This window comes from Arvicanthis niloticus, chromosome 6, assembly GCF_011762505.2.
Source record: "Arvicanthis niloticus isolate mArvNil1 chromosome 6, mArvNil1.pat.X, whole genome shotgun sequence".
NCBI lineage: Eukaryota > Metazoa > Chordata > Mammalia > Rodentia > Muridae > Arvicanthis > Arvicanthis niloticus.
The window spans coordinates 15,091,735-15,119,005 of NC_047663.1; the positions used below are offsets into that span (position 1 = coordinate 15,091,735).

At 46.5% G+C, this 27,271-nt stretch overlaps 1 protein-coding gene across 1 annotated transcript in view; it reads left to right on the plus strand.

Moving 5' to 3' along the window:
- Pitpnc1 (phosphatidylinositol transfer protein cytoplasmic 1) overlaps nt 1-27,271 on the plus strand; it is a 261,209-nt gene that overhangs the window by 145,235 nt on the left and 88,703 nt on the right. Inside the window, exons 3-5 of the mRNA XM_034505249.2 lie at nt 4,135-4,223; nt 4,977-4,984; nt 26,899-26,970. Coding sequence (XP_034361140.1) covers nt 4,135-4,223; nt 4,977-4,984; nt 26,899-26,970 — 169 coding nt within the window. The remainder of the gene's footprint in view (nt 1-4,134; nt 4,224-4,976; nt 4,985-26,898; nt 26,971-27,271) is intronic.

Consider the following 27,271-nt stretch of genomic DNA (forward strand, 5'->3'; position numbering starts at 1 on the left):
CTGGAGCCGGGTAGCCTTGTGTACACAACAATGAACAAGAGAGGAAGAGAATGGGTCAGCCTAGAGACAAAACAGAAACCTGACTGTCACTGTATGTCCAATTAGATAGGGGAGTGCGTGCGCGCGCGCGCACATACACACACACACAAATGCAGGGAGAGTGTTTGAAGTCTGTAAGGAGCATGGACAAAGGCATCTAAGGACTGTGAGGCAGAAGCAGTGTCTCCCACACCAGCACAGTTTTCACATTCCAGAGTGTGGTGTTGCTAGGGCTCCAGGCAAAGACAGGCCATTACAAGAATCCATCCTGGCCCATGTGTGAAGCAAGGACTTGATTCAGACGCTGCCTTCATAGGAAAGAGCCTCTTCTTTCACACCTGGTAGTGACTTTGAGTGACAGGCTCTCTCTGAGAATTGTGGGCTATGTGACAGTATGTATCATTTAAGTGACAGCAGCGGCAGGGACTAATTTAATTCCATTTTCCTTTCAGGCCCTGCTAAATCATTGCTGCAGGGAAAGATAAATTCCGCCTTTCTCAGACCAAAATGATTCAAATAATGATGTGTTCTGAGGGAGCTGGGGGCTGGAAGAAGGTCTGTTAGCGGGCTCAACAGTACTTTAATAGCACTGCCTTAGTCAGCTCTCCGTCACCATAATCAAATACCTGAGCTAATGAACTTAGAAAGAGTAAAGGTTTGTTGTGGCGCACAGTGTTAGAGGTTCCGGAACATGGTAGGGTGGGCCAAGCATCCATGGAGATTCCAAATGTTGGGGGGGGGGGGTGCAGCATATGTCACGAACTAAAACGAGGAAGAGAGCACTAAGGTTCCACATTCCCTGCCTCCTCTGACCTAGCCTCCTCTCCCTGAACCACGTTTGACTTTTCCCAATAGCGCCACCCTGGGGACCACACCCTCATCACTAGAACCTTTGTGAGACTTTTTTTTTTTAATGTATTTTTTAAAATATAGGCGTGCTCTGTCACTGAGAATTCATAGATTCATGCCAGATGAAGACTTCAGATCCCTTAATAAATGGTTGGGAACCACCATGTGGTGGGTGGGATTTGAACTCAGGACCTCTGGAAGAGCAGCCAGTGCTCTTAACTCCTGAGCCATCTCTTCAGCCCTTGGGGGGGGGGGGCTTTTGTTATCTGTCATAGTTTTTTTCCTGTCGCTGTAGTATAATGCTCTGACAGAAGCAGTTTGAGAAAGAGTTTAAAATACAGCCTGCCATGGTGGGTAAGTCGAGGCAGCAGGGACTTGAAGCATTAGCGGTATCTCATCCATAGAAAAGAGTGAATGGAAACCACTACGTGGTTCATTTTCTCCATTTATACAGTTTAGGGTTCCTGGAAGGCATTGGTGCCAGCGACAGTGAGATTTGTCTCAAGAGAGTCCCCTTTAGGCAAGCCCAACACCCGATGACAGTCAACACTGATCACCACAACATCCAGACTGTAGCAAACACATGTCAGAGCTTGTCACCTGCCCCTGCCTTTAACCTGGTAAATGACTTATACCAGGATATTCTTCTGGGTTGAAGGAGAACATTACCATGGAATTGTAACTTCACCTTGACTGAATGACTGTTTGTTTTTAGGATACTACGTCAGAAAAAATAAAATTGATTCTGTTGCTCCCAGCAGCCTTCTGTGAGTTGTTGGGTGAATAGCAAAATTTACAACTCTCGACTCTGACATCCTGGCCAGTTGTAGAATTAGTCTCAATGAGGATGGAAATTGGCTGATGGTTTTCATCTTCCTCCCACAATAGGTTGGTACTTAGGATGGTAGTTCTTCAGGGTGGTCCATGGGAAGAGCACCCAGTAGATTAGAGGACACTTGAAATGAGCATGGAACCATTCCCCACAAGAGGACGGTGGCAAGTGGGCCCAGGGCTGTAGGGAGATGCACTTACTTTGTCTACGTCAATAGTTCTTTGCTCAACTCTTCATTAAAAGGACCAGAAGAGTTCTAAGGATGTGGCTCAGGCGGTGGAATGCCTACCCAACATGCTCAAAGCCCTGGGTGTGATCCCCAGCGACACAAACTAAGCGGGGAACTGTATACCTGCAGCCCTCTTGATCCAGAGGTGGAGGTAGGAAAGTTAGAAGTTCAAAGTCATGGACTCGTTCAAAGCCAGCCTGGACTATATGAGAATTTATCTTCAAAAAAAGAAAAAAAAAAAAAGCACCAGAAAATGCTCCTAGAACTAGAGCCCACACATCCCTCCACTGTCCACTCGCCTTGTGCTCTCGGTACAAACAAGGAGCCCAGAGGAAGTCTGGCTCATGTGATTGACGGCAAGCAAGCCAGTGGGATTTCCCTACTCCGCATCAACCTCAGTTGCACTGCAGTGCCAGCGTCTGGTGGACTCAGTCATCAGCAGGAACTATAAAAAGCTCCTGTCAGGGAGTAGCCGTCCTTTGAGAAGTGTGAATGCAAGGTAATGAGCAGCTTCTGCAGGGACGATTTTATAGGAGGGAGAAATCCGAATTCGAGCAGACTTCGGCAAAGATAAGGCATCTGCTCCCTCTTTGCAGGCCACCTGAGAGCAAAGCCCGCCACTTCCGCTCCCCCAGCTTTGTGGGAGCTGAGGGTGGTTTGGGTTTTTTTTTTTTTTTTTAACCCTTACTTGTTTGGACCCTAATAAACATCCTAGAACTTTGAGTGAGGTCTGGCAAGTTATTGAAAATACGCATTTGTCTTTTTTTCAAAAGTTAGGTCTGGATTCACTCAAAAAAACGAATGAAAGAACTGGAGAAGACATTCCAGCTACACAGCGGTTTGCTGGCTCTGCTCCTCATTAATATTCCACGTCAGAGAAGGGGAATTTTCGAGGGCTTGTGTTAGTCACTTTTCTTGTTGCCATGGAGAAATACCTGTCAATTGATTGACGGAAGAAAGGGTTTGCTCTGGTTCACAGTGTTGCCAGTACCATCCTTCATGGTGGAGAAGGCAGGGCAGCAGAGAGGGCAGCGGATGGCCACATGGTGTCTGCCATCCCGAAGCACAGAGATGAATGCTGGCGCTGAGCTTGCAGATTTCTTTCTCTTCAATCCAGGATCCAGCTCATGGGATGGTGCTACCCACGTTAAAGTGGATCTTCCCTCCTCAGTTAAGCCTCTCCGGAAACAACACATACACACGGGGGGGGGGGGGGGGGGGAGGGCGGGGAGGCGGGCGGGCGCGCGCGCGCGCGCGCACACACACACACACACACACATACACACACACACACCAGGCACACACATACATAGCAGACAGCAGCTTGGTGTGCACATGGTGAGGAAGGGGCTGTGTGGGGGGGAGGGTGTTCGAGAGCATGGGGGTGGGAACCAATCTCAAATATCATTCCTTAGGACCTCCCACCTTTGTTTTTGAGACAGGACCTGCTAGCCAGCCCCAAGGATCTGCCTGCCTCTGCCTCACCAGTGCTGGGATTTTAAGCATGCTCCTGGGTTTCTCTCATGGGTGCTGGGCATCAGACTCACATCCTCATACTTCTTCACCTATCCCGCCAGTCCCTTCAAACTGCTTCTTGGTATTCTTCACTAACACGGAGGCCTAAGAAGCTGATGATCTATGATCTCCTTGTCCCTGATCACAGGGGAGGAGGGGCTAGACATTAGCATCCTAGGCCGAGCTGTCCTGGTTTGTGCTGGGGAGAAATAAAATCAGAATGACAGGCTCTGGAACGAGAGCTCTTCAGTTAAGAGTGTTTGCTGATCTTCCAAGGACCAGAGTTTGGTTTCCAGCATTCAAATAAGTGTGCTCATAACCACCAGGAACTTCAGCCCCGTGGGATCCAGTGCCCTCTACTGTCCGTTGTAGGCACCTATTTCCATCACACACTTACACAAGTATGTCCATGAAAATTAGCATCTCCAGGAAATACCCCAGAGACGGAGAAGGGAGGAGTGGAGGAAGAGAAGCCACGGAACCTTAGCAATGGTGTGCCTTGTAGCCAGGAAGTCAAGTAAAGCCCAGACAGATTCTAACTACCTTTTTTGTTTTTCTTTCCCACTCTTCCTCCTCTTCCTCCTCTTCTTCCTCCTCCTCCTTCTTCTTCCTCTTCTTCCTCATCTTCCTGCTCCTTCCCCTTCCTCTTCCTCTTCCTCTTCTTTTTCAGCAAACTGCCTAGTTGGGCCAGAGCTGTTGTTCCCAAAATATTTTATGTGACTGAGAAGGCGTGGAATTATTACCCATACACCATCACAGGTAAGTCCTCAGGACAGGTCAGCTGCCTGCAGCAAGTACAGGGCTGGGCGTATGAAATTTCACTGGGTGGGGGCAGACTCTCTCCCTGGGGCCCATCCCGAGGTCTTCTCATTGATAGATTCCCTATAGTTTGTCCACAGACGAGTCGTTCAGTTGGGTTGTTGCTGTTTGGCAGAGCTTCTCACTCCTCTCGAGGATGTAGAAATCTTGAATGCCTCCTGTTTGTAATCCTCTCTGTTCTGAATATTGCATCGGGCACGGTACCCCCACCCACCAACCCCTGCCCCAGATTCTGAAGTTTAAGTGTTGCAGCCCTCAGATACTTGGGGGGGTGGGGGGGTCTCAGGATCCCACTTCGGAATCTTTGCAAAGTTCTTTATAATTGTTAACAAGGAAAAGGAGAAAAAGAGAAAAATCACTGAAAAGATTTCCTCTGTGGTTAATGAAATGTTCTACTGGAATTATTCTGTTTATACAATGCCAACACTTGGGTTTTTAGTTAGCCACAAACCTATAAGCTAATTGAATCTTGTCTAACTGACCTGATCTGGCCAACTGCAGGAATAGCATGAAACACAGGGGCATTCAGTAGTTACAGAAATCTAATTTTGGGAGGTTTCTTTAGCTCATTTTTAATACTTATAACTTGTCAGGAACTGTTATTCGTACAGATTGTGTTCCATAGACCTGGTCTTACTCATTGTTTTTTCTCCTTTTCTTTTCCTTCTTTGCCATCTGAACGTCTGGAATCAGAATACACCGTAAGTACATTTAATTTTCAAAAATATTCTGCCCGGGTTAACTGGATGGAATCTTCTTCATATTTGTCTTATAGATGTAGCAATTTTTTTTTAAAAAAGAGGAATAATTCAGAATTAGAAATATTTAAATGTAGGCTATTATATAATTTTACATATATATAATTCAATAAGGTAAGTGTTCTCATTTTTTTTCAAGAATATTAATATAATTCAAAGTGCCTTTAATAGTCACTTTACATAATTAATTTCGGCTTGCAGTTCTTTATATAGCCTGACTGCTTTATTGGTAAGAGTTCACTCTAATAAAAGAGTGCCCTGCAATGTGGTATTTAAGTCACTTTCTTCTTCTTCTTCTTCTTCTTCTTCTTCTTCTTCTTCTTCTTCTTCTTCTTTTTTTTTTTTTTTTTTTTTTTTTGGTGGAGGGAGGGGCTTATACATGGGGGAGATGCATATGCAAATGATCATACTAGTGTTAGAGTGGTCTGTCACTTTTGCTTGACAAACTAACAGGCAGACTGACTGCCTTCCTTGGCTTCCTGTTACTGGGATAAAACACTGACCAAAGGCACTTTGGGGGCAGACAAGGTTTATTTGGCTCAGTCAACTCTCTGGTATGCCACAGGACCACCTGCCAGAGTAGCACTGCCCACAGTGGGCTGGACCTTCCCACATCAGTCACTAATCAAGACATTGGCAGATTCCCTGGAGCTGGAGTTACAGCCAGTATTGAGCCACCTGGTATGGATGCTAGGACCAATTATGGGTTGGACAAGAGCAGCTCAACCACTGAGCCATCTCTCCAACAGCCTCTTCCTCCATATATTGAATGATCATCACGGGATGGATTTTGGGGGCCTTAGGGAAATAGCTCAGTTGGTAAATGCTTGTCTCAAAAGCATGAGGAGCTGAGTTCATATCCCAGCCCAGGTAACAGCCCCAAGTGAAAAGCTTGGATATATATTCCCAGTACTATGGGAGGTGAGGAAACAGACAGGAGGATCCCTGACACTCACTGGCTATCCAGCCTGACAGAATCGATGAGCTTCTGATTCAGTGACAGACCTTGTCTCAAAACATAAGGTGGAGAGCAAGCAAGGAAGACAGCTAACATCAACCTTTGACCTCCATGTGCTTACTCATGAATATCTGCATGCATATATGCACCCAAACACACATATACAGACATGGTGCGCTCCCATAAAGATGGCAGACTTTGGAGTTGGTTGAATTCTGCCTCCAAATGGCCTCTCTGTGTGCCTCCATTTCCTCATTTGTAGGTGGGGGAGCTCTCTCTCTCTCTCTCTCACTGTCTCAGGAAGGTGCAGTGGTGATTGTATTGAGCAATTGAAATCTCAGTCTAGTACCGGGTGCAAGCTCGGTACTTAGCACAAGTTCTCAGGTCCTTGTAACATTGTAGCAGAAGCTTCTGTTCTCACAGGGGACTCTACTTAGGAACAAAGCTTAGTATCAATCAAGACAGACTGGGCTCTAGCTATCGTCATGGAAGGACTGTCTAGGGAGTGAATATTTAATGCTTTCCTTCTCCCCACTCTGAAAGATTGTGCCTTTCATTTGAGATGAAATCAATAGTGATGTGAACAAAGAGATCTGTTACATTTAAAACTGCACAAAAAGCCAGATACGGTGGCCTAAGCCTTTAATCCCAGCACTTGGGAGGCACAGGCAGGCAGATCTCTGTGAGTTCGAGGCCAGCCAGGGCTTCACAGTGAAACTCTGTTTCAAAAGAACAAAAACAAACAAACAAACAAAACAATAAAAAAAACTGTACAAGACAGTTATTTACCTGGAACTTTCGAATTAAACCATCTTGACTTGACCCCATGTGACATGTGAATGTTATAGTTGTTTTGTTTTTGGTTTTGGGAGGTTGTTTGTTTTTGAGACATGGTCTCACTATGTAGCCCTCACTTGCCTAGAACTCATTTTGTAGAACAGCCTGGCCTTGAACAGAGATCCACCTACATGTGCCCTCCTCCCAGAATGCTAGACTTAAAGGCGTGCACCACTATACCCACTCATGATAGATAATAGTGACAGAGAAAGCAAGTCTGAACGGTGTTTGATTATGCGTCATTTCTAAAGAATATGTATGTATTCACTACTTTTATCATTGCTGGGACCAAGGAAGGAACTTGAGGAAGGAAGGGTTTATTTGAGTTCACAGTGAGAGGGAACACAGCCCATCATGAAGGGGAAGGCATGGCCCCAGGAATATGAAGTTGCTAGGTCGAGTTGTATCCACTGTCAGAGTGCAGAAAGTAGCGATTGCTGGCCTTCGGCTTTCTCTGTCCTTTTTAGTCTGCTTAGAAGCCAGCCCATGGTTGCTACCCCCATTCAGGATACATTACCCACCCCTTTCGGTCCAATCTAGAAACTACCTTACAGATCTGGAGATTAAATGTCACCACTTGACATCGCTGTCCTGTGTGGCCTACAAGTCTTCCCATAGGATCCTCAGTTCCTCTTGAGGGCTTCTTGCTGGCTCAAGAACTCCTGCCAAGTCTCTGCCCCACCCCCCAGCTTTCCTGCAATTTTAATGAGACATCCCTGTTCAAGGAAATTGGGTGTGGGGACACATTATTCAAAGAGGAAGCCCGTTTTCATTGTCCAGTGCTATACCGTATGACTTTCTGTCTGACTCAACATTTTCTTTGCCTCCCCCGTTATTCTGCCCCGAGTCTCATGCAAATTTTTCTTCCTCAATTTGTGTCTCTCTGTCTGAGGTCAGCAGTCACTCACTGGGCAGCAAAGTGTGAAAAGCATCATGCTTCATGACACCAGGGAGCTATCATCTCTGCCCTTTGGGGTCATAATCTTATGGCAAGTACGTGGCCATTCTAGTCAAAGCTTAGTATTGTCAGCAAGTCCTGGGGTCTTCCAGAGGTCAGAGAGGACTCGGCTGGCCTCAGACATATCCAACGGGACTGTATATTCAGCAAGCTGAGCTGCCAGCCGGCTCAGGATCAGACTAGAGGAAAGAAGCAATGTTAATTTGGGGAACTCTGGGCCGACAAGCCATTGCAACAGGAAATGAAGGCCCTTGACCTGTGGTTTGGAGCTTTGAGGTCAGAGACAGTCTGTGGGGTGCCCAGTGCAGGTGATGGGAAAGGGTAGGGTGCAACAGGCTCAAGGTGGGGTTGATTCATGTTGCTTGGAGGTAAGCCTGTTAGCCTTAGGCAGTGAAAATACAGACTACAGTTACATTGGAGTTTTCAGATTATACACACACACACACATACACAGTGTCAGTATGTCCTATGTGTATGGGACAGTTGGTCTAAGCCGTGTGGCACAACTGATCACAGGGACTCAAGTCTGATAATTGGACTACCAGGACTGCTATCTGCAGTCAGGTGTGTTAGGACAGGCCTTTGATCCCAAAAGTCAGGAGGCTCTCTATGAGTATGAGGCCATTTGTCCACATAGTAAGATTCTGTCAATACATACATACATACATACATACATACATACAACCTACATACATACATACATGGAAAGAAAAAAAAACAACACACACACACAAAAAACACTGAGATTCCCTCCGGACCCAGGGAGAGAAGGAAATAATAAGTGTATATCCCAGGAACCTTGCCCACATCTACCATGCCACAGTAACTCCAAGGTCAGGCAAGGGCTTGCAGAAACCCCTGGAAGGCACTTTCTGGCTCAATCAGGCTTGGTATAGGTGGTAAGATGGACAGTTGGGGACTGCTAAATGTAACAGGTGGACACGTGACTGTCAGGATTGCTTCTTAAGAGAAAATGTGTCTGTTATGATTGTGTGGGTGTGATTTGCATGTAAGAGTCTGTGTGAATACCGTAGCACACATGTGGAGCCAGAGAATAATTTCCAGGGCTTGGGTCTCTCATTCCGTTCTGGGTCCCAGGATCTAACATCAGGTTTGGCTGGCCTTCTGTCCACTGAGTCATCTCCACAGGCCAATATTTCTTTTCTTTCTTCCTTTCTTTTTAAAACTCCTGCCTCCACGTGCATAGTGGAATTACAGGTAGGCACCACCATGTCCAGTTCATTCAGTACTGGGGCTTAAACCCAGGGCTTCATGGATGTTTGCCAAGTAATTTACCAGCTGCACTCTCCCAGGCTTTTTGTTGAAGATGGTGGGTTTGAGGGTTTGTTGTTGCTGCTCTCCATTTGTTAGTCTGTCTGTCTGTTTTTGAGACAGGGTCTCATGTGTCCTAGGCTGGCTTCATATTCACTATATAGCCAAGGATGGCCTGTCGGTACTTCAGTGGAGACCTGTGTTGTATATAAATGTTATGATTGGAACATATATGGTCTAAGTGAAATATAGGAACATGTCTGGCAGATAGTGGTCTTTCCATTAACCTGGGGGAGAGCAGGACTCACTCCGCACACATCTGTCATGTTGTAGCTTGGCCACTAAGATGAATTACCATAGACTGGGCAATCTAAAACAACAGATATTTATTTTTTTGCCCTTCCTGGAAGCTGGAAGTCCAAGATTAAGGTAGCTGCCAGCTCTGTTCCTGGGGTGGGCTTTCTTCCTGGTTTACAAACAGTAAGCTTCTCCCCACATCCTAACATGGGCGGTCAAGAAAGCACGCTTTCTGTTCTCTCCTTATAAGGAACAAATTCCATCTTGGGGACTCCATCTTTCTGATCATATCAAACCTACTTCCTCCTTAAAGCAGCAGCTCTAAATACTATCAGATTGGGAGGTAGGGCTTTGACACTGAAACAGGGAAGGACAAGTCAGGGAGTAGCATGCTGATTTAGGCACCCTGGGTAGGTACTGCCACCAGATCCTGGACATGAGGAAGATAGAGGGCAAGCCAGAGAGCTGCAAAATGCCAGGTCAGAGTCTACGTTTAGTCTCCATGGGGAAACCATGCTGTTCTTGATGAGTCTACGTTTATTTTCCATTCCAAAATAGGCCTGCTTTTCTTTCCATCTCCCCGGTCACTGGGGATCTGAAATGTTCCCTCTGGCTCCAGGTGCACTCCTGCAGGCCTGCATAGCACATCCTGCAGCCGCCACCCACGGCCTGGGCTGGGCCGCGTTCTCACGCTCTCTGCCCACCCTGTACTCTGAACACGGTTCGGCGCCCGGAGACGGCTGGCAGATGCTCTCAATTGCCTTCCTTTCTCCTGTCTACAACACTAATTGAGCTCTTTATCCCCCGATCCTTTCATCTTAACTGCCTCTCTTTTTGATGTCTTTCTCAAGTTCAAGATTTCCAGTCCCACATCCCAAAACAAAATTCCTCCCAAGAATGCCACGAGGATTCTTTCTTTGAAAGGCAGCCCCTGGGGCCCTACAAACTCCAAACCAATGTTCCTGCATGGTAGCAATCACCCGCTGTAGCAAGTTCTCACCAGTAGTTCTCTGGAACCATCCAGCCTGTCACCTGGACCTTAACCTGCCCCTCATTGGTAACAAAACCCAGACAGGAGGATTTTCTATGTAGGGTCATTCAGAGGTCAAGCTGATCCCAGTTATCAAGAAATAAAAGTTTTTTCCATCACCGGTGGGGAGTGGATTATGTTGAGGCGTCACTTGTCCAGGAAGTGGAAAAAATATCTTTAACTTGATTATGGGATGGGGTGGGGTGGGGCTCTTAATTACACACTACACCAAGAACAGTGTGACAATGTTCTTCCAGACAGTAGACTGTTCAGCCCTTCGGAACCGCCAGCTCTTCTAAAGTTTATCGAGTCTCCCAAAAGAAGGTACCAAAGACACTGTCTGCCATCCGAAGTGGGGATGTGGAGTTTTTATTCCAGAACTATAATAGGAAGAAAAAGAAAAACCATGTCATAAGCCAACAGTGTCAAGCCCCCTGTGTTACACTCTTATAGGAGAAAAATGCCTTCCTATAGGAATTTGAAACTTGTAATGTTTATAACAGTGTCCTAAGTGTTCAGTGGGTGTATACATATTGGTGCTGTAACCACACCCCCTCCATCAACTCATTCTTCAATGAGAATCCATAGAAGGGACCATGGCCAATGATGGACCTATATTTCTTTATCTTCATGCAGCCCAAACTGACCTTGAACTACATAGCTGAAGGTAGTCTGGAGCTTCTGACCCTCCGACCTGGGCTCACAGGTGTGCATCCCCATGTCCAGTTGCTGCAGCGTTGGGGGTTAGACCAATACTTTGTACATGCTAAGCAAACAGTTCGCCAGCCAAGCTGAAGCTCTGGCCCTAGACATACCTGTCCGGTAGTTAAAATAGCAGCTGTTCCACAAAAAGACCAAGCTGTGATGGGTGGTCTACTCTTACTCATGAATCAAATGACTCTTGGGATTCCCCAAGCTGTGCTGTGTCGCTGTGAGGCTTAGGGTTAGCCTAGACAAACCCTACGCAGGTGAGTGAGGTATGGCCGCAGCTGAGTCAGTCACCAATTACTCAAGGAGAAGACAGGCTCTCCTGCCCAGAATGGCACCATGGAGACAGATCCCTCCCACACCTGCCTTGGCGTCCCAGCCAGAGTGTCATATAAACTACTAAATTACATAATGACAGAACCAGGGACAAGGCTGGGGAAGGACGTGTTTATTGTACCAGACCTCGAGGACTGGCTGACTTATTTGGAAGGAAATTAGAGAACCATCTGGCCAGCTAGGGAATCGAAAAGAATAAAGGTCTCCAAAGTGTCCCTTCTCAGGGGTCACGGAGACATGGTTAGCTGATGAAGAAAATTACTTTCATCTCTGTTTCACAGTTAACCCTAATTATCCAGTGCTGTGCACAGTTTTGGATGAATAAGTAGATGTCCCTTTTTTAGGAATAGGACCATGTATGGGTTCACCATGGTAGGCCCTATAGCACTCGACTCGAGAGACTGAGGCAGCCTGGGCTACTGTTGTAGTTTGAATACAGAGTGTACTATTTGGTTCTATTTGGGGATAACCTTTAAAAGGTAGGCCTATCTAGCAGAAGTGGGTCACCAGAAGTAGACCTCTACATGTTACACCCAAAACCTACTATACCCTGTCTCTGCATCCTAACCCCTAACTTTGTGAACAGTCTCTGCTACATGCTCCTAGCACCATCATCTGAACTGTTCTGCCTGCCATGTCTTCTTTTCTATGGCAGACTGAGCTTTCTAAAACCGGGAGCCAAGATAAGTCTCTCCTGTGAATTATTTCTGTGGTCACTTTATCACAGTGATACAATACAAAAGTAACTAAGACTAGTAGGTACATAAGGAGACCTTGTCTCAAAAACAGGAAAGAAAAAAAGATGTGGGAAGGAGAATGGAGAAGGAAGAACCCAACAAAGAAGAGGAAGAGGCAGAAGAGGAGAGACAAATGGTCTGTAGATGTAGATGTTACTGGCCACACTGAGTTAAGAACCCTCTTGTCATTGATAAGCAAGACAGAGGTGGGCACAGAACTGAAGACTGACCTTCACAGCCAAGATAGAAGTGAAAACACAAATCATGGCATGAAACAGATGTCATAAATAGAATCAGATTTCTTCTGCAAATGGCCTGAGGGGGTTCAGAGACTTTAGGTGGTAACAGAACCATTCATAGTGACAAGATGACACAGAGAGGACCACATGGTGGTGGCTCACACCTGTAGTCCCAGCGCTCCGGAGGCTGAGGAAGATTACCATGGGTTCAAGGTTAGCTTGGTGTACATAATTAAGTGGGTATGAATACCATTACAGCAATGGCTACGGGGGTGGGGGAAGCTTGTCCCGAGAAAACAAGACCCTCAAAAGATAACCAAAATAAGAAGGCACACAACCAATTGGGTAAGAGAAGAGATGAACGGGCTTCTCCGTTGTGAAAGTTCTTGCAGCCTTTGATTCAAAGGGACCTGCAATCTGTAACACTCCCACATATATTTATTTATCCATGGAACTTTGTAATTGCAAGGCTGAGGTGAGTTCTAGAAGCTTCTCTTGGAGCTATTATTATTGCTACATAGGCTACTGGATCAGTTCTAACCAAGTAAATATTGCCTTCTCTGTTTCAGTAAAGCTAATATCTTGTCTGTAGATAATTATTACTTAGATACCAAGACTTTAATTTTGTTTTTTGATTTTTTTTTTTAAAGAGTGCCCAACAATTTTGAAATGTTTTGGTATTGTTAGATTCAGGTGGTATGGATCCTGGATAGATTTCTTTTTAAGCAAATCAATGCATTAAGTCACATAGTAAAGGTAGCATTGGGTTGAAATGTGAGCTCTATGCATTTAGATATGTTTGTGTTAGCTTCCCAATACTGTGACAAAATACCTGAGACAAATTGGCTTATAGAAGAGGGAGGTAAAGGTTTAATTTAGTTCTCATTTTCATAGATTTCAGCCTTGTCATTTTTTGGTCCTATAGTAAGATAGTACATCACAGTGGGTATGTGCAGATCAGAGGAAAATTCCTTGTTTCATGGCCAGGACACAAAAGAAAGGAAGAGACCAGGGCGGCACTCTCCACTTTAAGGGTACACCTGCAATTGCCTCTAATCCTCCCATTAGGACACATCCCCAGTCACACTGCTAGTCCTTAATGCTAGGTCTTTTAGGGACATTCGACTTCCAAATGGCAACAGTATCCAAGTGAAAGGTGTCTGTAAGGATCAACCAGCTGTAAGCAGAAGATTCCCACAAGCCATGACGCTGGGGAGGCCTCAGTCTCCCAGTCCAGCAGCTGGCCACCCAGCGCCTCGCAAGTAGGAGCCCTGAGCAGCTGCTTCTGTAACTTGTGAGCCCAGAGAACATTAATTCAGCCACTGTGGTTGGAGGGGAGGAGTGGGGGGAGAGCAGATGATAGATCCCAGTATCCCAGCATCTGCTATAACAGTGTAGAACTGTCTTGTGTTGTCCATTCAAGAAGACAGGACACAGGACATTGGGGTGGGGGGAGGGTGTGCACGGAGTACTGTTTTGTTTATAAAGTTTTATTTCACGTATTTCTTTGTGAGTACATGCTATGGCACACATAGCATCTAGAGACCAGAGGACAGCTGGCAGCAGTTGGTTCTCTCCTTCCACCATATGGGTCCTGGGGACCGAACTCAGATTTTTAGGTAGCACCTGTGCCCACTGAACCTCTCACTAGCTCCAGAAAGAACGCTTTTAAAGGACTCCTCAATAGTCTTATTAGGAAATACATCTTTTCTTCTCTGCTTACTTTCACCTTGATGACATGAAAGTTTTGGTTTTCTTTGTCCATTTTTGTGTGTTTGTGTGCATGCATACACTCAAGCTTGTGCGCACTCATGCGCACATGTGTGTGTGTGCGCGCGCGCACACTCGCGAGTGAGTGAGTGAGTGAGTGAGGAGGGTGTAGGTTTCCTATCCTGTCAGTCCCCATGTTATTCCCTTGAGACAGGGTCTCTCTCTGAACCTGACTCTGGACTTATAAGTTATAAGTCCCAGTGACTGCCCATCTGTCCCTGCAGTGCTGGTGTTGCAGGTGTGCAAGGAAGCACATCTGGCATTGTATGTGGATGCTGGGCATCTGTACTGAGCTCTTCATCCTGGCAGACACTCTTACTGTTGAGCCATGACCAGCCCCTGTGTACCATCTTAATGTCTCCTACCTACTGTGCCTGTATTTGAGGACCCGTTGTAACTCTTTTCCTATCTGTTACTTACACAGTCTAGGGCTCCTGGGGTCAGTCAGCCTATCTCTTTAAATCCTTGCCTTGCCTTTCCTGTGTGCATGCACACCCTCTGATATAACAAGCCTACACCAGATTGTATGAGCCTGAATTTCATTTCCTTGCCCTAGAAGTGCCGAGAGCAGCTCATGCTCCATTCAGAAAGCTTGCTTTCATTCATGCATTTAGCTCCATCTCCCTCCTGCCCTTGCTTCTCCAGTGAGTTACTTATTCCGTGCTTGAGAGAGGATGGCAAGAGGCTCTATCAGTGACTGACTGAATGAATGAACTGAGCTGTGTGTAGGGTGCGGCTGGCGGTAACGCAGAAAGCCCAAAGTGTATTTCCTTGCCGTGGGCTGGGAGACAGGCAGCTGTTTCCAGCTCTTTCCGGCTCGTACTCACTTCCTCTCACCCTCCTCCACTTCTTTCAGACCCCTCCATTCTTCTTGGCCACGTGCATCTTCCTGTGCAGCGTATATTTGGGGAGTCACTCTGATTCATCCTCTTCATTTTATTTCTGTGCGATTCTTTGTCTTGTCCTCTCTGCTTTACAAGTCTTTTACTTATTTTTTTTCCCACTTGAGTTCTGAAGATGCTTTTCCAGAACTAGCATCTCTGCAGTCCCCTCCCAACTGCCCTTTCAGCATGACCACAGACCCTATGTAGGGGCTGTCACACATGGCCCTCAGAACCCAGACTGCATGATTGTGGAGATTCTGAGCAGATGAGGCACAGGGGACCAGGGGACCACATGACTCCTTAGGACTGTGTGTGTGTGTGTGTGTGTGTGTGTGTGTGTGTGTGTGTTTTAAAGACTTCCATACACTAAGGAGAAGTTCTTATTTTACCTTCTAAAATTTCTTTCAGCATAGAATGCTAAAAGAAAATGTCTTCACTCCCAGCACTCAGGAGGCAGAGGCAGGTGGATATCTGTGAGTTCAAAGCCAGCCTGGTCTGCATAGCTAGTTCCAGGACAGCAAGGATTATGTAGAGAGACTGTGTGTTTAAAAACAAACAAACAAACAAACAAAACCAAAAAAAAAAAAAAAAAAAGCCCAGATAATTGAAGATAAAGCTATTTGAAGTGGGAGATTAACTTAAGATCTACTCTCAAAGCCAGACACAGTGGCTTACACATGCAATCCTACCACTTGAGAAGCAAGTTTGAGGCCAGTCTAGTTGTGTGGGGTTCCAAGTCAGCCAGGTTGGAATCGGAGAGGGGAGTGGAGGGAATTAGGAGAATGAGGGGAGAGAGTTGGGAAGAAAAGGTTTGGGGGATGGGGCCATGGGGAGATGAGGCTCGGGGATATGACTCATCCCATAGAGTACTTGCCATGCAAACAAGAGCACTGGAGTTTGAACTCTGGCACCCACGAAGAAGCCTGGCGGTTTATAAAATGTACGTTTATAATTCTAGCACTGGGGAATCGGAGGCTGGTAGCTTAGTGGGGCTCACTGGGACTCACTGGCCAGCTAGTCTAGCCTACTTTGTGAGCTCCAGACAAGTGAGAGACCAGGGATAGTTTCTGAAGAATGATACCTAAGGGTTCCTTCCCACCACTGGTCTCCACATAGGCTCAAGTTGAAATTCCCTGTCTGACCTGGATGACATTGATTGACAGTGTATCTACAGTACCAGGCAATCATCGCCATGGTCAGGGGACTCCCTGAGAGGGACGATCCTGAGTCCTTGTGAAGTTTTATGTCCATTGATACGCATCATACTCTGCCAGGACAGGGTAGCAAGGAACAAATTGGGCTGCAGATAAAAGTTAAAGGAAATGCTTTTTTTTTTTTTTTTTTTTTTTTTTAAGTCTATAAATACTTCCTGACCCCAAGAGAGGCTTCTTAAATCTCTTGACTCCCTGGTAAAGTTCTGATCTCAGATAAGAGAAGATTCAGGCTGGTGACTGAAGAGATAGCATGATGATTTTAACTAAGGCCTTTTGAGAAAATTGGGAGGATTAACAGTTCAAGGTCATCCTTGGTTCTGTAGCAAGTTCCAACTCAACCTGGGTTACTTGAGGCACTGTCTCAAAAAACTAACAATAATTACAATAGACTCAAAAGTGCTTTGAATTCTACTGAACTGTCACATCCCTCTCTGATCCCTTCTTGCCCTAAATTGTCCCGATTGAGGCTGACGTGTGAGAGGACAGTACCAATGGAGCGAGTACCTCTCGAGCCTGCCACACACATGCTTTCTTCAGCTGTGTCACAGTGCCAGTTAGGATGTGCAGCCCTGCAGGTCAAAGTACACAAAGGTTATGAGAATTTGGGGGAGGTTTTGCATGTAGTGGCTGCAGGACACACTGAGAAGCTGAGCCACACCAGCTGCAGCCCCCAGTTGCCCAAACACTGGGCCCCCTCTGAATTCTAAAGAAGCCACTTAGAAGAGTGATGGTGTATGTGCTTACCCCAGAGAGGCAGCACACAACCTGGGTTGAGTCTCAACCCCTCCCTTGTTTGCCTTTCATTCTGAGCACACTACTGGGCCTTGCTGGATCCTTGCTTCTTTGTTGAGTTGGGATTAGATGGGAACTAAAGAATTATTTAATGAGTTCAAGGATGTCAATTATTTCAGATAATACTTGAGAATAGGTACATAGACTGTTGGGTTTGCCTCAGTGTTAGGTCCTGGGTGGAACATTTACTGTGTCTACCCTAGATCACCATTGTTTTTCATAGACACTTCTGGACTTCTTATAGTCAGGATGCACCTGGATAATAACAAGTGTTGAAGAGAGGGTATGGTCATCAGAACCTTCACACTACTGGTGACCTTTGGAGTCACCTGACCACTTCCCAAAAGATTACGCGTAGAGTTACTTTGCTGCCTAGTTCAACATTTCCATTCTAGATATCTACCCAAGAGAAATGAAAACCCATACCCACACAGAAACTGGTGCAAGAGTACTCACAATGCCATTGTTTATAAGAGCCAAAAGGTAGGAGTGAGGGAAATGGGTAGGGCACATCTGTGCGACTGTAATCCCAGAACTTGAGATGGAAGCATACAATGACAAATTCAGCCCAGCAACTGATGAATGGAGAAATTAATTGTGGTATATCCATATAGTAGAATACAACTGTGCCAGGAAAAAAGGATGAGGTGCTGTTACATGGTGCCATGTGAAAGAGACTAAACACAAAAGGCCACATGTTGTATTCAGTTTGTATGAGCTGATTAAACATAGAACCCACGGAGCAGCAGTAGCTTCTGGTATGGTGCTGGGGGGAGGCAGGAACTGGCAAGTGAGTGAGTGCCCTTAGGTGCAGAGTTTCTCCAAGGATGATGAAGCCATCTTGAAATGAGATGTGGTTGCACAACTCAAGACATACTGGGCATCATTAACAAGTGTCCCTGCTATGCATCCATTGTAATAAGGAAGTTAGTTTCTTCTTTTGGTGCTGTGGATGGAAGCCAGGGTGTCAACATGCCAAACATGTGCTCTACCACCTCACACACACAAATCATGCGCTCTACCACTGAGCTAACTAACCCACATCTCAGCCCCTGAAAAAACAACAACAATTATCTAGAGGAAAGTCATCAGAGAAAGCCCCAGAAGCTGTGTTTTTCGGGACCAGCAGATGAGGCTCCATCATGTATTAATAGAATTAAGCTTTCATGAAAAATCTTAATTGTATTTTTTGCTAGGAAGTGCCCAAGCTTACAGCATGTCAGCGCTAAGCCACATGCCAGAGGAATATTGCACCCTCAGTGACAATCTTTGAACTGAATGGTCTCTGTGGTTCCAGAAATTTGGCCACTCCCTGCTTCTGAAGGTCAAGGGCCCTGGAGACCTTTGGACTTGTCCCCAAAGCCACTATATTCTTGCTGTGCCAGAGGTGGCATCTACAGCAAGGGTTCCCCCCACCCCTCAGGTAGACTCTGACATTCCTATGAGTGTTTGCCCCTTTCTCTTTAAGACGTCAGTTTGCTTACATGTAGTTTTGTTCTCTAAGTGTTTCTTATCACCATAGCAACCCTAATCAATCACAGGACCAAAAATAGCTCTTTCGTTTCTTCCAGAGCGCGTCTGTAGTGGATTGGGGGTGCAGCTCCACCTTGCATTCGGTACAGGCTGCTCGCAGTTCCCGACAGTGAACCTGGGAGGGCTCCTGTCTGGAAATTATTCTTGCAGAGGCCCAGACGCCTCACGTTTCCCTCCCTCCCTCATCGCCTCTCAAAACTTCAAATAGTTTCTTTTTTTTTTTCTTTTTTTTTTTTTTTCCCAGTGTTCAACAGAGAATCATCCTGTGTATATGCTAGGTCTTTCTGCTGGAGATTTTGCCAGTACTGTATGATCACATTTCAATGGGAGGTTTAACTCAATAGATTCCAATGGGATGGATTGCCAATTAACCAGGCACAGATACGGCACACAAAGCCAGTGGTGGTGGCAGAGAGCAGATGGTGAGGACCCCGGTGCCATTTTTCTTGGGGAAAAATATAGTGATGAGACAGCATCTGTCCTGTTGCCCTGGCTTCTTGATGGCCTTGGTGCTGTTCTGGGGAGAGGAAAAGCCCCCAGGAATGTCTGTAAGCAGAATCCTCACACCTGCCTCCTGGGGTTCCCAGTTGCTACATTTACTTTCTTTTTCAATGCTATTGTAACTTTGAGCCTTGGGTTTTGTAAACTGAATGAACTGGTAGTGGCCATATTAGTCTTTATATATAGGAGACAGAAAGGCCCCTGGTGGGACTTTTGTTTCTCTGCATGAAGTGGTCAGGCAGCAGGATGCAAGTATCCACAGTAGCAGGGCAGGCTACCATTTGTGTAGTGGGAAGGACCAGTCAGGTTCAGCCTGTGGTAACTACTCCAGCAAGACCAAGGCTTCATCTTGTTCTCTCATGAGTTCATAGTGCCAGGTCTCTTTCTACTCCCGCTCTGTTTGCTCCTCCACACTGCTCTGGGAGTCCTGTAGATAGCAGTACAGGGAACTGGCCAATGCCACCCCAAGCCTCTTCCACCAGAAAACGCCTATCCTCAGACATTCACTGTCCCCTTTAATCTTTGCTGAATAGCTATGATGCTGATGCCGTCTCCATGTATATAGTTGAGGATGTTTAAGCTCAGACTGATGAAGGCATTTGCAGAATAGCACCAAGTTCATAAGCAAAGAACCTGGGGCTTGAACAAACATCTATTTCCCTCCAAACATGGATCTTGTTTCTAACACAACACCATCCTTCCTCCATGTGTGCAAGATGCACATTTCTGGATGTGGGCAGCAGCTGGGGGCAAGCTTCCTGCTGTCAGTGGGCCATAAGCAGTGGACATTGACAAAGTCCTTGTAGGTTGGATGACTAAGTCGGGAGGAGCATGGGGTCCCCTGGGTGTGTTCAAACCTCAAAGTGAGTCACACTTCCATGGATGAGAGCCCGAGGGGCTGTCTGGAAGGGAGCAGTAGGCAGGCTCTTCCATTGCCATGGGCAGGTGTCCCAGGAAACTTATGCAAACATCATTAGTTTATTATCTTACTGTCTCCACAGGAGTAGGAATGTGTGCCTAGGTTAGCTGAGTTCTTGGCTGGGTTGAAACTGAAGTGTCAGCCATGGCTTGCATTTCATCCAGCCTTCTGAGTTCCCCTTTGCTCTTAGTCCTTCACTTCCCAATGACCAAAGGACTGAGTTCACACTCTCCCTTCAAGGCTATACTCCCAGCTTTGGGAAGCTGAGGCCGTCAGGATAGCATGGGCTACTTAGTGAAATCCTGTCCAAATGAACAAACAAACAAATATAGTCTTCGGTACACAGATTAAATCTCAGGACTGGTGATCAGAGACTCCACACATTGTCATCTGAGTTGAGCCAGAGTCATATCTATCCTGGGGTGCATGCAGCCTGTGGGCCACAGGTAAGACACATCTCCTCAGATATCATCTTTGAAGCCCAGCCAGCCCCTTGTATTCTGAGAATGGAAGGACAGGTGCCTGTGGCTCTGAGGCCATCTTAGAACGCTGTCCACTGCGACTTTAGAGTTTTTACTTAGTGGTGTAGGTCACTTGATGCACTCTCTACTCCCGAATGACTCTTAGAAAGCTCAGAAATCTCCCAGATCCCTTAGACTTCTATCTGCTGTAGACAATGGCTCAGCTGCTGGTATCACTCTTCTCACAGCAGGTTCACGTATGGCTGTATCAGGGTCCCTGATGTCTTCTCCCTCGTGACAGGTCCCTCAGTGACCTGGAGTCCTTCTCATCCAAGGAAACACATCCATGTTTTTAGGAGATGATGCAAATTTTAAGAGAGTCCAGGGTTGGTAGGTGAAGGTTTATCCTCTTCCCCCATGGATGGAGCTAGTGATATAGTCCTAGCTGTGGAAAAATACTAAATCATAGAAAGTATTACTAAGGTAAGTTGAATATGCAGCTAGTATTCTGAAGAGCACTAAGTGGGGTGACTGATGTATGCCCTCTCCAATAGCAGTAAAATGATGTCAAAGATCGTCATGGCTGGGAGGCTGACATGGGCAGCATGATATATATGGTGGGACAGGCAGACGGATGTCAGTCATTCAGAAGTGGCGACTGAGTCTGAGATGGTCTCTGGCTGGGATTTCCTTGGGAGAACCGTGTGCACAAAGCCTGGCAGCTACAGGCAGTGAGAATGGTGACTGGGCCCAGATTGTGCTGCCACATCCACAGCTCAGAACACCTGCAGGTACCTGGGAGGCCTGTCTGGGCTGTAGAATGAGTTTGTGGCTGCTCTAAGTAACTCAGTGAGCCTCTGTGTCAAATGGAAAGTAAAATGTGGCCTGGTGGGGCAGGCAGGATGGCTCAGAGGATAAAGGTGCCTGTGACCATCTTAGTGACATGAATTAGATCCCCAGGAGGACTGATATGGGTAAAAAGACAGAATCAATTCCCACAAGCCGTCCTCTAACCCCCATATATATAGCTCAGATTAGAATGAATTCTTAGCATACATAAGGCCCTGGGTTGCCACCCCAATTCTAGGAAAAGAGAAAAGAGAAATGTCTGGAGAAACGTTTTCGTGATTAAAAACGTGTTTTGCTTGTGCAGGGAACCCAAGTTTAGTTCCCACCGTTCACATTGGGCACCTCACAACCACCTTCAACACCAACTCCAGGGAATTCAGTATCCTCTCCCTGCTGCCTTAGACACCACACTTAAGTGTGCATGTACACATACACACAATTTTTAGAAAGTTATAATATCTTGCTTTAAAAGAGAAAGGAAAAAAGAGGAAGCCGGGACACAGATATCAAGGTTATGTGACACTTATACACCCCAAAGCCAGGATTGCCTGGTCTATCAGAAGCTGGAGGAGCCCAGGACAGCTTCTCCAGTGCTAGAGGAGGGAGTGTGGTCTTGTCCGTACCTAGATTGAAGGTTTCCAGCCTCCAGAGATAAACAATAACAAACATCTGTTGTTTGAAGCCATCAATGTCGTGAAGACATTCATTTGAATGTCTCTAGGGAGTGAGAACAGACCAGGTGAACCTTCATGTTCAGCTCAGACCTTTGGGGTTGTTGAGTCTGTAGGCCTGGGGTGGGTGGCCCACAGCAGCTGGAGCTGTGGGAAGTTGGAATTAGAGGTGTTGGTTTGAGAAGTAGCTTTACAAAGTGATTGGGAAAAGCAGAAGTGGTTGAGATGGGGGTGGGGTGCTGGAGGAGGGAGAGGAGGGGGTGGTAGGACAGCTTAAATTGGGGTGCAGGGGTGCGTGAGACTGCAAAGCCAGCTGCCGTGCAGAATGGAGGAATTATGTGGGCATATGGCCAGTGAGGGCATCTCCAGGGTGTGGATGGAAAGGCGATGCTGGCTCAAAAATGCTTTGAGCTTCTCTTCTCCATCCCAGACTGCACTGGGTGAGAAGAGGAGAGAGGCCGAAGGGGAGCCAGCAATCTCTGTTGCTTGATGGTGAAGAGAGAGAGACAGGGTTGGTTATAGACGGAGCAAGAAGCAGTCAAAAAGCTTGGTGTTTGTCTGTAAGACTTAGGACAGTGCAGGCTAGAGAGATGAAGGCTCAAAGATGAGTTTGTTCTGCAAGAACAGGGTGGGAGGGATTGGGGTGGGGGTTGTTTGCATCCTAGCACCTGGGAAACAAGCCAGGTGACTGTAACTAGAAAACATAGACTCCAGGTTCAGATAAAGTAGATCGACATAGAAGAATGCCCTCCTCTGGCCCCTGTGTGCACACAAGTGTGTATATATACACACACACACGAACTGTGTACATGAATAAAATACTTCTTGTGTTTGGGGGTCATGAAAAGGAGACAGGGAGAAGATAATCAATTAATCAATTAAACAAGGTTCCAGGCAAGACATGTATAAATGTGTTTTCCTTACCATACAGCCACTTTGTACTAGGCTAGAGAGTGTTTGTACAATCAGTGATCTTCTGAGCTTCCTACAGAGTGGGTGGAGAAGGATCTTCCTCATTCTGGACGTGGAATAGCTGAGGCTGGGGGACAGTAAAAGTTAAGATATTTCCCTTTTGAGCCCAAGTCATTGACAAGAACACCAGTTCCTTTCGTAGTGGTATCCTGTGATAGGGAGACAAAGAATGAGGTTCTTCTCAGATTCTCAAGGAGTAAGGAGCAAAAATAAGTAACTGAAGACCTGGCCGTGGAGGAAGCCTGCTACCGGGGTTCTTATGCAGTGTGTTTGCATGTGGGTGTGGGTGCATGTATGTTACATGTGTGTCATGGCGTACCTGTAGAGGTTGGAGGACAGTTTGTGGGGGTCAGTTCTTCTCTCCCACCATTTGGGTTCTGGCAGCTGAACTCATGCTGTCCGCCTTGGTCGGGTGTCCCCTTGCCCCCTGGGCCTTCTGATTTTGCCTAGAGATTCTCATATGCCAGCAACCCAGGAAGAAGACATCAGATGTCCCAGTGGGGATTATTAGTCCCAGCCCCACCTCACCACCCTCCCCCCCAAATTCTCCAACCCTAGATGGGGCTTCTTAGGTCCCCATCATTCTCTTGCTGCTTTGCTGAGGGCAGATGCACCTGCAGCCCCCTCTTGCAGACAGAGGAAAACAACCTCCCTCCTCTACTCCAAATAGCAACACCTGTGAATTTGCATACAAGCTTTTTTTTTTTTTTTTTTTTTTTTTTGCATTTTGTATTTGGGTTTGAAACCCAAACGCTGAAGTTTATTTGCTTGACCTAGATAAGTGGTTTAGAAGATTAACTTGTGGGGGGAGGGGGGGAACCACAGGGTGGAGAGAGAACCTGATTGGTTAAATACTTGCTACACTAGCGTGAGGACCTTAACTTGGATCCCGGACTCTCGCATCAAAAACCGGAAGTGTTGGTGCACCTGTGGTGTCCTCGCTAGGGAAACAGGAGAATTCCCTGGGGCTCTGAAGTCACAACCTGGTTGATCAGCAAGTCTCAGGTTACACAGGAGACTTTGTCTCCAAAAAGGGGAAAAGTGATGGAGGAAGAAACTCAGGGGCACGTCTACACAGACGCTTAAGATACACACACACACACACACACACACACACACACACGAGTTTTCGGTTGGGGACACAGACCGATTCGCACCCTGCCTTGCCGCCTTCTCTCGCTCCTCATTGGATTGACCCTCGGATGAGTCACAGATTTGCAAGTACAAATATTGATTTCCCTAAAGGCTTGTTATCTTTAAGAGGGTTTCTTCGCAAGGACGTCTCCCGAGCTCATGAGTCAATTGAGGTTCTGTCGGGGGCCCTTCAAGGGTACCAGCCTCTCTCCCTGGAAGTCCCTGGAAATGGGTGTGAGGGCAGAGTGGTTACCGAGTGAGAGGTTGGATGAGAGACAGCGGGGGAGGTGTTAATAAATCACCACAGCGCCTCAGGCCTCCATGGAGGCAATTACTGGGATTGGTCATCTCTGTGTTTTTTTAGTCACAGCTTGGATTGCTTCTCTCAGATTCAGGCAGGTAGATGCCAGGTGCACAAGGCATGTGGTTTCAGGGAAATTAGCCACGGTACATCCTTGACTTCTTATGCAGGCATGCCTAGGGTCAACTGGGTTGACAGGGGAATGTAGTTACAGCGGAAGGGAGCACAGGAGATGCAGGCTACTTTATTAGTAGATGCCTGCCCATGAACAGGGAAGTAAGCCAGTTTCCCTACTGGACCATGCCCAGCATGCCCCTGACGGTTTATGCAGCTTACATTACTAGACCCCACCTGCAGGCTTTTGGAATCAGATGCTCTAGGGTAGATGCCGAAACATTACAAAATGCTGCTGCTACCACTGAACTGGACACCTGGCTTCGAGAACCACTGAGTATAGTACTTAAAAGTATGGATATAGGGACCCAACTACTTAGCTTTGATTGTAGGCCATTTACTTAACCTCTCTATGGCTCCATTCCTCATCTTGAAAAGAGGGATGATAATATTAGCATTTACTCCTTGGGGAATTTGCAAGCATCCAAGAACTTGGAAACATTCAGAGAATGCCAGGGGCAGAGAACATAGCCTCTTGGGACTGTGACCAGAACAAGCCACGTCTCTTGCATCTAATACCTGCAGGTCCCAGGGAAATCACTGGGTCATTTAAAGCATTAGCCTTCAAGCTCATCTCTGATGTCCAAGAAAGATAATGCCCAGCTCGGTGCCAGGAGGAAGCTGGGCACACCCAAGTCCATCAGCAGCCTCTTCTCAGGCTGCCTGACCTTATAGAGACACCATCGAGCCTGCTGAGACACAGACACTAGAGCAGCCTTGCACATAGAGCCTCTATCTGTCACACATTGGCTAGGCACCCTGCAGCCTCGTGCTGGTCACTGCTGTTCACCAATGGCTTACTTTGCTCAGTTGTACATATGTAGTTCCATTCTAAAGATCAAACTCAAGACCTTACACACACTAAGCGCATATTCCACCTTGAGCTGCTCTCGACACTGTATTGTTAGCTAGATGATTTATTTATTCTTTCTAATGTCACTAGTACATAATGGGTTAAGAGAGAGGGGTTAAGAAGACAACTGTTGGGCTGGAGAGATGGCTCAGTGGTTAAGAGCACTGACTGCTCTTCCAAAGGTCCTGAGTTCAATTCCCAGCAACCACATGGTGGCTCACAACCATCTGTAATGGGATCTGATGCCCTCTTCTGGCATGTCTGAAGACAGCTACAGTGTACTCGTCATATATATATGAAATAAATTAAATCTTAAAAAAAAAAAAAAAAAAAAAAAGAAGACAACTGTTGAAATTCTAGTCTTTCCTTCAACCTTGTTTTAAGGCTGGGTTTGTCTTGCTGTTTCTGCTCTGCTGGGTACTCTAGGCTAGCTAGCCCATAAGCTTCCAGAAAAGTCTTGCCTCTGCTTCCCGTTTGCCATAGAAAGACTGGGAGTACAGATTTGCGTTATCACATCCGGCTTTTTTCCGTGAATTCCAGGGATAGAACTTAGGTCGTCAGACTTGAGTGGCAAGTACATTTCCTGTTGAGTCATCTTACTAGCCTTTTAAAATTATGTATTAAAATAACAAATTCTAGAGGCTGGGGAGCTTGCTTGTTAGGTAAAACACTTGCTATACAAGCATGGTGATCTGTGCTTAGATCCCAGCACCCACACAAAATACTAGAGCAGAGGTACCTAGCATGATCTCAGCTGGGGGTAAGGAAAGATGGAAGCAGGCAGATACAAAGGCAGCACACAACCCTTAAAACCAGCACTGGAGGCAGAGGCAGCTAGATCTCTGTGAGTTTTAGGCCAGACTGGTCTACAGAGGGAGTTCCAGAACATTCAGGACCGCATAGAGAGACACTGTCTCATACACACACACAAAAGGTGGAGTGTGACTGAGGAAAATACCCATCAACATCTCTATGTTCACATGCATGCCCACACACATGTATGTACACATACATGACACACGTATACCTATCTGACCAATAATCTCTGTTCTCAAGGTTGTACTGTGCCGCACTCTCCCCCTAATTTTATATGCACCTTAACATATGGGTTATGATCAGGTCCCGAATGAGCAACAGGTGAGCTCCCAGTCCTAGAGTTGGCCACTGTAACAGGTGTCTACACAGCCATGCCCATGTCAGGATTCTTAGTACAGATTCCCTTTGGAAATGTCCTGGGCCACACCCCTTCCAACACTGCTTACTGCCTCTGGTCTGACTATTGGAAGAAATGGTGTTCATGGTGGTGGCTTCTCCTACAGAATGTGGTTATTGATGTATGGCTTACTGCGTCTGCTGTAGACCTGTGCTCCCAACCTAATGGTCAGCCAAGCAGCCCCATGCCACACTGAAGACAGAAGGAAACTACAATGCTGATCAGAGTCTGCTTTTCTCCACAGTGTTCCTTCCTGCCGAAATTCTCCATCCACATAGAAACCAAGTACGAAGACAACAAGGGAAGCAACGACAGTGTGAGTAGCCCTCTCAGAGCCTCTCGTTCTGCGCCTCACCTGAGTCTCGGCCTCCAAAGGTCATGGGCCCCAGCCCTGGTCTGTGCCTGGGACCTCAGAGAGGCCCTGGCCCTGACCCACTGGGACCAGGCATGGAATATTGTGTAGTCTGGCTTTGCTGTCTTCTAATGTGTGTGTCTATCCCTGGGCCTTTCTACAATGGAAATGATTGCCTAGAGTGGAGAGGGGACCCAGAAACATCTTAAAACTTCCTGGAAAGGACCAAATTCCTCATGGCTGTATTTGTGGGCCAGGCACTATG